The sequence below is a fragment of the Nilaparvata lugens genome, unplaced genomic scaffold (assembly GCF_014356525.2).
Source record: "Nilaparvata lugens isolate BPH unplaced genomic scaffold, ASM1435652v1 scaffold6037, whole genome shotgun sequence".
In the NCBI taxonomy this organism is placed as follows: Eukaryota; Metazoa; Arthropoda; class Insecta; order Hemiptera; family Delphacidae; genus Nilaparvata; species Nilaparvata lugens.
The window spans coordinates 353-10,320 of NW_024091805.1; the positions used below are offsets into that span (position 1 = coordinate 353).

Consider the following 9,968-nt stretch of genomic DNA (forward strand, 5'->3'; position numbering starts at 1 on the left):
AGACTGCGACCGTAGAGGACTGAAAATCCGTCCTCAAATGTCACAGTCCTCGATTGTTGCAGGCCTCAACTGTCACGTCCCCGAATAAATACTTGGATGCATATGAAGTTACCTTTACTGCTTCGAGAAGTTTCAGCTCGCCAAGCCTGTCTTCTGTATCAATCATGTATTTGATGTCTGATACCTCTACTGGCCCTTCATCAGAGACCTTTGATGGCTCGGATCCACCTTCAAAACGGAAGAGACCCGTTCAATGAAGCACAACATAACATAATGCTTGGATATACAAATGTATATTGTGTACCGTACACATACTGAATCCTATAGTGAAGTCCACCTTATAATGGCAGAAAGAAAAGATAGAACACTGTTGCCAATATTGTTTGCCTTCTATAGAGATAGCTGATACCGTTTAAGCCTATCTATGTAATATCAACAGTTCTTTCTTGCTATAATAATGATCAATAATATTTTATTCGCCAAGAAAATGATTTAATAATGAATTTCCAATTTTATCAGAAAATTATGCTTGAAGCTTTTTCCTGTGATGACACAACAATGTATGTAGACTGTGTACCATGCATGCAGATAGCACTATCCTCTTCTAGCTCCGCAACGATTCCAGATTGTTCTTTAACAATGTAGAAGATATAGTAATAATTGACAACATATTCAGGCTAATAGACAGAAATAAAAATGAAGGTACCCTTTTTTGAAAATTTTATGAAACGGTAAATAAAACAAAAATTAAAAAGGGTATACTTAGGCCCGGTTGCACAGAAACTGGCTAAATTTTAACCATGATTAATTTCACGAGAATTAATCAGAGGCCTTTTAGAAAAAAAGGCTTTTCTGATTAGTTCTCGTGAAATTAATCACGGTTAAAATTTAACCGGCTTTTGTGCAACTGGCACTCAGATTTTTATTTAGCTTTCTATTCAAGAATATCCCTAACGAAAAAAGATATCTAGGCTAATCTGAAATATGAAAATCATAGTTTAATTATTGGAAATATAATGACAATAAGAAACCTAATTATTAATTAATGACTATAAAAATTATTTATCATTTCAAACAAGAATGAACAGTTAATATTGCCTTATTACCGTTCATCAGATATACCAGTATCACCTATTCTTTATAGAAGGCAGTGGTAAGGCAGAAGATTGGCAATGCTATATTTCTCCACTGCAATTACGGTTAGTCATAATAACATGAGCCTCCAAATTATTCATAGTTGTTGAGAATGTATTGCAACTATAATTATATAAATAAATGAAACAAGTTATAACCTCAAATTCGAATTAATGTTCAAGTTACATACTGTTCGCTTAACTTAACATGAAATATTGGAATAATAGAAAGTTATAAGAATAGCCTATTTGTATTTGATGCTTAAAAATATGTTAGCCTACAACCTGAGTCCCACCGCAAAGTAGACCCACGCTATCCATGAAAGCAACCCATGGGATTTTTGTAAACAATTACCCATTGCTATAGAATATTAATCATAATCAATCAGCTGACAGTGGATTATTCATTGTAATAAATCATCATTACACAGATGTCTGGATCTGAAACAATGGTTTACAAACATAAATTAATGTTGTCAGCTGTGATAAGAACTAAATATCTAGTGTGTTTGTCTTCTCGGTCTCAAAATTTAATTGTTTTTCAAAGTTTGGAATTTTAAGTTACAACTATTTGTAATTAATTTAATTCAATTTACAACTTTTTTTTAATTTAAAAGTTATTTGTGTGTGATGAATTATGTGTTTTGAATTGTAAATTGAAGAATTTTGAAGGGTACTTGAGTATTAAATGGAGGCCACCTAACCTACAGAAATATTTCGTACGGGATACCATAAATAACTACATAATTGGAAAGAACACACTTTAATGACCAGACACAGTGACAAAGGTCAGAGACAAAGGTCACTTTATTGACCTTTTACTGACCAGACACAGTGACAGGCGATGACAGGGAATGGCGCGCGCTCCGGTCAACGACCCTGACCTTGGCCTACTTGGAGGGGATTTTGCGAGTAGACACATGACCCATCTGATAACGCTCGACTCACAACAATACTAGAATAGTTCTACTACAACATCTATAACAATTTAACCTTCTATAAGTGCCGCGGCGCGTTTCGTAATAGTGGCCTCCGTTTAATACTCAAGTACCTTTTGAAGTGATACATAACCAAACTACATTTGGACTGTTGTATAAATTAGAATTGGAACCTTTTTGGGAGATTTAGCCTGTGGTACTTTTCTGTAAGTTGTATAATTCTGAATGATTGAATAAATAAATAAGCATGTAAACATCCCACGGCGTGGGTTGCTTTTCGTGGATTAGCGTGGGTCTACTTTGCGGGGGGCCTAAGTAGCCTATAACAAAACAACAAAAAGGTATTACATAAATAATAAAAGATACAGTGATACTTACAATAGATTCCATGATTTAAGCGTTATAAAAATACTGGAGAGTAAATCAAAATGTAAATGGCTCAGTTGAAAGTTGAAACTGAAAAATAAAATGGCAGAATAGGGGTAGGGGCGACTGTAGCTGCTTACCACCTGACATGCTGTTAGCGTGGGCTCACCGGCTGAGGGCTAGTGTTTGGTATCGATATCGAAGTTTTGCAAATATCGATATTTTGGGTCAATATCCGATATTTCTGACATCGATGGAAAGCCACCGATACTTTTCTGCCATCGATGTTTTTGATCAATATTTTCAGTACCTATAAAATCAATATTTTCTACTTTTTAGCACCAAAATCATAGGGACAGTTTCTTTTTCTTATCTGTGCTACAACCTACTAGTAGTTCTGTAAACAGTAGACCTCACGCAGTATTCTCAATTCTCATTCACAAGTACCTGATTGAAACTATAGACCTTATGGAAATACAGCAATAGACTGGCTTCTCCACACATATGATAAATGATTTTTATTGCCTTTAAGCCATCAAAATAATACAGCAATTGGTTCGTCAAAGTTTACAAGGTACAAAAATTGGTTTTTAATAAATATAGAGTTCAGTCTATCAAAATAGAAATATCACAGTAAGATGCAGGTACTTTTGTAAAACACTTGATAGTCCTTTCAGGAACACTGAAAAACTCATTCATTTCATACATAGGAGTTGGTATCAGAAAATGGCCCGGAGAAACTTCTTGGTTGATAGAGACCTAGCTGCTGCCGGAAGCCTGTTGAAAAGTCTGGCATTTAGGTGGCTAGGGCTATTCCTCACTCTGCTCAGCCTTGTGAATGGAATGTCGACCTGGTACCTGCCCCTGGTGTCAAAGTTGGGGATGTCACTATGCAGTCGCATACTCCCCACAGAAATCTTAACTTTTTTCAGTGATATGAAGATGTAGAGGCATATCACTGTCATGATGGATTCAGCACAAAAGAGAGGACGACAGTGGTCAATGATTCCTGAGCCAGTAATAATTCGTATGACCTTCTTTTGAAGCAGGAGAATTCTATTAACTCCACTAGCTGCACCCTAATGTTCAAGATCATACAACATGATTCCTTGGAAGAATGAGAAATAGGATGTCTTGACATAGTCCTTTGGCACACTGAGCATAAGCTGCCTTAATAAGAAAATCACCTGTGATAGCTTCTTACAGATGACTTCAATGTGGGGGTTCCAGGTTAATTTTGGATCAAGGTGAAAACCAAGAAGTTGTACACTTCTCTCCTGATCCACAATATTTCTCAAACTAAAAATTATTCTTTGGGTTTTCTCCTCATTTAGCTTGAGGAAGTTTGACTTGAACCACACCGATGCAGCACCAAAGGACTCACTCATCTTCTCTGTCAGATATGTTGAAGAGCTGCTCACATCAAAAATGGTGTTATCATCTGCATAGGCTGCCAACCTATTATCCAGTGCACAAGGTAGATCATTTGTCATAATTATGAAGAGCAGGGGGCCGAGTATGGACCCTTGAGGGACCCCATGTGGAATAGCCTTCATTGCAGAAACCCTACCATTCACCTGGACCACCTGGTGACGACCTGATAGGTAAGATTTCAGGAGCTTCAATGAGACATCAATGACCCCATAAAACTCCAACTTGGACAGCAGGATCTGGTGGTCTACAGTGTCAAAAGCACGGCTCAATCGCACAATGTCAAGCCTGTGAACCCCTGCTCTCAAAGCTCTCAAGCACGAAAGCACGACCCTCAAAAGACTTTCCACTGCCTGGGTTTTTGTTCTTCCAGCCCTAAACCCGTACTGAGCATCCACCAACAGTCCAGCACTCTCAAAATACAAGCATAACTGTTTCTTGATTATGCTCTCAATGATTTTGGAGAACCAGGTAGGATTGCAATAGGCCTGAAGTTACCCGGTAGATCCTATGTTGATCCACGGCTATTGTGGACTACCACTGGACGTCCATCACATATCCAATCTGGATGGTCCAAAACAAATCCCAGATAGTTGTCCATAGGACATCATACAAAGGATGACCATGGGTTTTTTAATTTATTTGTATAAAATAGTTGACTTTTCATTTTCATTCTTTATTTTTCAATTATTTATTTCAATCAAATATACTACATTATATTTGAGTATATAATATGTTAGTATCAACTAAATGATATTCTTCAATAAATTTCATCGGGCGCCCGTCACTCTCCAACCCCTTATATGATCGGGATGAAACTTGGCACACATGCAGACCTATATGACCCCCAATAGGTCTGTGAAGCACATCCTTATGTTTCACCCCTGGCACTCACAACAACCCTCCAAAATTTAGCGAAAATGATATTTAAACTCGAATTCCAAGCGTGGATTAGGGCTGAAATTGACAAATAGGGACTATCTTTGAGTTTAATTTCAATTCTAGGACGAGGGGAAGCTAGATTCAGAATAGTTTAGGAGCAATGAATTTTCAAAACTCTTATCACCAAACGACTTTGAAAATTTTGTGCATCATATAACAAAAAATTACTTACTCATAACAAGAGTAAGTTTTCTAGATGTAAAATTGCATTACAAATACTTTTTATTTCGTATATTTTTTCAATTAGAGCCATAGTTTTTGAGTAAAAAGCATTTTTACTTGTTTTTTGTTCATTCAACTCTAATCAGACAAAATCCTGGTGATTCTGTGGAAAGCAATAGGATTTTTGTGAGATTTAACGAAAAAATTTCAACTTTTCCATACTTTGTATGAAATAGCTTATTAACTTATCATATATAATAGTGAGAATCTTAGTAGGCTATATATATTTCCAGTTTTCTTAAGTTTTATTTGAAAAAAATGGAGAATAGCTATAAATATTGATCTTGTGATATTTTAAATTAGAGCTAAATAGCGCGCGCAGAATGTATGTAGGTAGCACTGGTTCTGCGCCATGGCCATTTTGATCTATATAAGTTGAAAGAGAAAGTGTTTGCTCGCTGGCTGTTTGCTCTTCTTTCTTCGGTCTTTACTTCTTTGTGGCTATCTTGAAAACGTTGAATCCTAGAATTCTTGAAAAACGTGGAATCCATAAATTGCAAAGGTATGTGTAATATATTTTTCCATAACTCCTCATAAGTTACTGTTATAAAATATTTAATATTATAGACTGAGCCAATCAATGTAGAATAGGCTATGTCATTTCTTTGTTCAGTTCTCATCATGCAGTATCTGTAGAGGCTGTTAATTTGTTACCTGTGATTTGATCAATAAGTTGCAAATAAGGTGTAATGTTATAGGCCTATTATTTTTCCTCAACTTCTTGAAGGTGATCTTCATTTTTGATTTTCAGAATAGCCTATGAATCTTATAGACCTGGCTAATCAATGCATAATACGCTGTCTTTTTAAGGTTGCTTAGGTTAAGTCTGTGTGATTTTAAAAATTTATCAACGCTAGCCTATGTCATGAACAGTAAATTGACAAAACAAAATCGGTTACTTATAAAATTATTAGGCCTATAAAAAAATTGAATTGTGTACCATTGTCAATGTTACACAACCTAATCAAGGCCAACCTATAGAACCTAACCTTTCAGAATTTTTTGGTTAAAAACTGATATATTCACGACACAGTTAATTTTTTCATAAAGCATTTTTATGTACCCTCTAAAATCACTGGTAAAATGGGTAAATACTGGTGAAAGTATAAATCCCCATTTTTATTTTTTTAAATATTTTGTTTTAATATTATAAATACTTGTTCCAGAATTCAGAAAATAAGTTCTTCAGCAATTAGCTCTTCTGAGAGCTACTACTAACAGCAACCGAGACATGTTGGAATCAATATTGAAATCTCAAAATCAAAATACAGACCCCTGGTCAAACCAGCAGCATGATGAAATCAACTTTGATCCGGCACGATTGCCAATGAAGACTGAGGAGAGTCTGCTCAAAATAGAAGAGGAGCTGAGAGATAATCATTCCAAAAATAACATGGTAAGATATACTTTGTTGGTACAACTTCAGATTTCAATTTTCAGTTTAATGTACAAGTAAATCTGCAACTGGTGTTCAATTTTTTAAACAATATTAGTTTTTTAAACTTGAAGTTTCTCCAAACTAAACTGTATAAGATATTATTGTCAGGAGAAATGCTTGGATCTTATGGACATACTGATGTTAAAACCATTAAAAAATAAAATTATTATGTTTGATGTTACTATGTTAAAGTAAAGAAGTTTTTACTAGTTTTTTTTATAAATTGTTTAAACAAATTGAGACAATACAGTAGAGTTTTGGTATTCCAAGCTTATTGGGACCAAACCTTCTTTGGATAAGTAGGAATTTGGAATAGGTGGATTTTATTAAAAATTAGAAAATAAAAATGTAATTGAGTTATGACTTATATAGTATTGAGTCTATTATCCAAACCAATTGGTCAGCAGAGCATATTGCATGTTGACTCGAAATGCTGAGTACCTATTTATCCTCAACTTCATTCAGATTGGACACCTCTTATTCTTATGTGTTATTTTAAATTTACTACAGTTGTGCTGGACTTTGCTTGCAGTGTTAATAATAAGAGTTTTACTACATTGTTAATATGGTTTTTGTTTTTAACTTTCCAGGTCAACTACCTGAGTAAAATTGGCGAAAACAGCATAAATGACATGACGAAAAGAATAATGAGAAGACTTATTGGTGATGAATTAGCCAAAGACTACAGCTGGTTTGGTGCGAAAGGAAAAAACAGTTTTCAATTCTTCAAAGTGCCAGAGTCCTTGAGGGTAAGTGCATGTGTTTAGTTGTCCAAACGACTATTAGTTGCATACAATTCGTAACTCAATGCAACTTGAGCTATTTATCTTGACTTTCAACGCTTTCAATAGAACAGCTGACAATATCAGTGTTTTAGCGAGCTCTTCAGCCCGGGGCTCACTCACTAGCTAGTGAAGGTAGTGGCTCACTATACTTTGTTTACCAAAACGATGGAGTGAATGTGAGCAAAGAATTATTTTGGTTCGAAAACACTATCAGTTGAAAAGTCTTGAGGTAGTTTCACATTCTGTTCAATATATTTTTTTAATGATTGCCAAAATTGAAAATTAGCTCTTTTTACATGAAGGAGTAGTCATATGTGAATCAATATTTCAGGCTTTCAGCTGATAATTTTACCAAAACAAAACTACTAGTACTTCTGGGAACAGTAGACATTGCGCAGTTATAGCTATAGTCAAAATACCGCATCCCCAAAAAATTTTAAGGTGACGTTCAGCAAAACTAAATTACACAAATGTTCTGAGATGCAAGCTTTTTGCTTTTCATTATCTAAACATTTTGAATAATACCAGCATATTGCGATTTAAAAGCAAAAGCCTAACCCCTAACCTATGGTTTTAAATAAAAATTTAAGTTTCCATTATCTTCTTAAGTTAAGTTCATTCGTCTTTATACTTATGATTTTCGGGGATGAGATATTCTGATTTTCGCAGTTATAGGCCTAAACCATATTATCCTTAAAACGCAAAATTTCAAAAAGCCTTGTGTATACATCGACTTATAGTTAAAAAATGAATATTCCTGCCAAATCTCATGAAAATCCATTGCCGCATTTAGCCGTAAATGCGGAACAAACAATAAACATAAAGAAAAATGCTAAATCGTCGACTTGAATCTTAGACTTCACTTTGATTGGTCAATAATTATTATTATGATATTCAATCCGTTCTTTTGTTAGACAGAATATAGTATATATTTACATTACTCGTGATTGGTCCAGGACCAATGCCTGGTATATAGGGGGTCCTGATTGGTCTACTAGTGATTCAGTGAACAGTAGGGCTTGTTCACTTGGGCAAGAGAAATAATGTGGTTGCCTTGAATATCGTTTTAAGGGATTGAAAACTAAAATTGTAAAACACCATTTAAACCTCACTCTGACTATAATAAAATCAGCAGTTTACAACAATTTGATCTTCATTTCAGAAGCTGTTAAGATGGGGTTTCAAGAAGCAACGGAAAAAACGATTGAAGAGGCCACCAAAAATTGGTTGAGGCATGCTCCTGAACGTCAAACCGGAAAACAAAAACGGTTCTTGTAGTAGCTGTAGTAAAACATCTAAAATTGCATCATATATTTGCCATAAAACAAAACAAAAACGGTGTTTGTAGTAGCTGTAGTTAAACATCTAAAATTGCATCATATATTTGCCATACTTCATGAACCTTGAATATGTTTTTAAAAGTAAATAACAATAGGCCTATAAATAATAGTTTAAATTAAGTTCAATGAGTACTACTAACTTTTTTCATGATTCTCTTAGAATAATGTAACTCATTCATAACAAAATTCTTACGTTTTCCCACATTATCTTAGTATATGGAAAAAGTCTTGCTTTATCAATACTTTTGAATCAAAATTTTCAAGGTTATATCCATTTTGTAAAATATTTATTTGTACACCTAGCAGTGGCGGCTGGTGTAAATATAGATTGGAGGTTGCAGATACCAATCCTAACTTTCATAGGAAGTAAGAACGCGATAAATAGGGATTATTAAATTGTCATTTTAATAGGGATAATTGTCATAGAACTTGAATTATATCATTTTCCCAACAAAATTCCAAGTCACTGTAAGAGATAACAATAAGTGAAATAAATAAGTTACAAGATTCAATCAATACAATAGAAATAGAAAGCCCAAAACTGTTCTACATAAGATCAGTCTTAATATTATTAGCCTGGAAATACAATATATAGCACAGTAATATTTTTAACTTGTACTTACGCGCTCACGCAAACCCTTACTGATTGTGTGGAATTCTCAATATTAGAAGGTCTCACAAACTTCTCAAGTTCAATTACATTCTCAATTGCTTTTAACTAAATATCCAATTATCCAATAAATTTTCAATAGAATGAATATAGTTTTTGTTTATTACACGATCACTTACATATCCTTGTTTATTATTACACACACGTTTATTTTGTTTTGGAGCCGCCACTGACACCTAGGGAGGAAAGTTATACTTTTATGAACTGATGTTGATGGTTTTTAATTAACCTGTGATTTCAAAATAAAATTTTGTTAAAATTTTAATATGCATTTTATTTATTGAAATTCTTTTTTAACAGAATCTAGAATTGAGTACCGTTTCGGGCCAAGAACTGCACCGGAATGGTAACTAAATCTTCACTATATTATAAAAAAATGTATTCATGACAAACATCTTAGTTCCTCAATGGTCAAGAAAGCAAGACCAAATTTGGTCGTAAGTAGATGTCCAATGGATTTCCTAATTTTATAATTATGGCATCCACAAGACATCTATATGATGTCCTACAATATCCAAAAAAGTCTAGCATGGATTGAATTAGGATGTAGATGGATGTCCAGTGGCTATCCTAATTTCATAATTATTGCATCCGGAAGACATCCGTAGGATGTCCTACAATATCCAAACAATGTCTAGTGTGGATTAAATTTGGATGTCTGACGGACATCGGATTCTGTGACACTTGAATGTCCTGTGGACGT

General features: G+C 34.4%; 1 protein-coding gene across 3 annotated transcripts; it reads left to right on the forward strand.

Moving 5' to 3' along the window:
* The first annotated feature begins 5,077 nt into the window (after positions 1 to 5,077).
* On the forward strand, positions 5,078 to 9,530 carry LOC120356169. Of its 3 annotated transcripts, none has more exons than XM_039445038.1 (4): positions 5,078 to 5,534; positions 6,199 to 6,428; positions 7,061 to 7,219; positions 8,421 to 9,530. In XM_039445038.1, exons 2-4 carry the CDS (start codon positions 6,264 to 6,266, stop codon positions 8,484 to 8,486), a joined length of 390 nt encoding a protein of 129 aa, XP_039300972.1. In that variant the 5' UTR covers positions 5,078 to 5,534; positions 6,199 to 6,263; the 3' UTR covers positions 8,487 to 9,530. The 3 variants fall into 3 exon arrangements, with proteins under 3 accessions (XP_039300972.1, XP_039300970.1, XP_039300971.1); XM_039445036.1 differs by having other exon boundaries at positions 5,080 to 5,534; positions 8,418 to 9,530; XM_039445037.1 differs by lacking the exon at positions 5,078 to 5,534 and having other exon boundaries at positions 5,547 to 6,428; positions 8,418 to 9,530.
* The last annotated feature ends 438 nt before the right edge of the window (positions 9,531 to 9,968 follow it).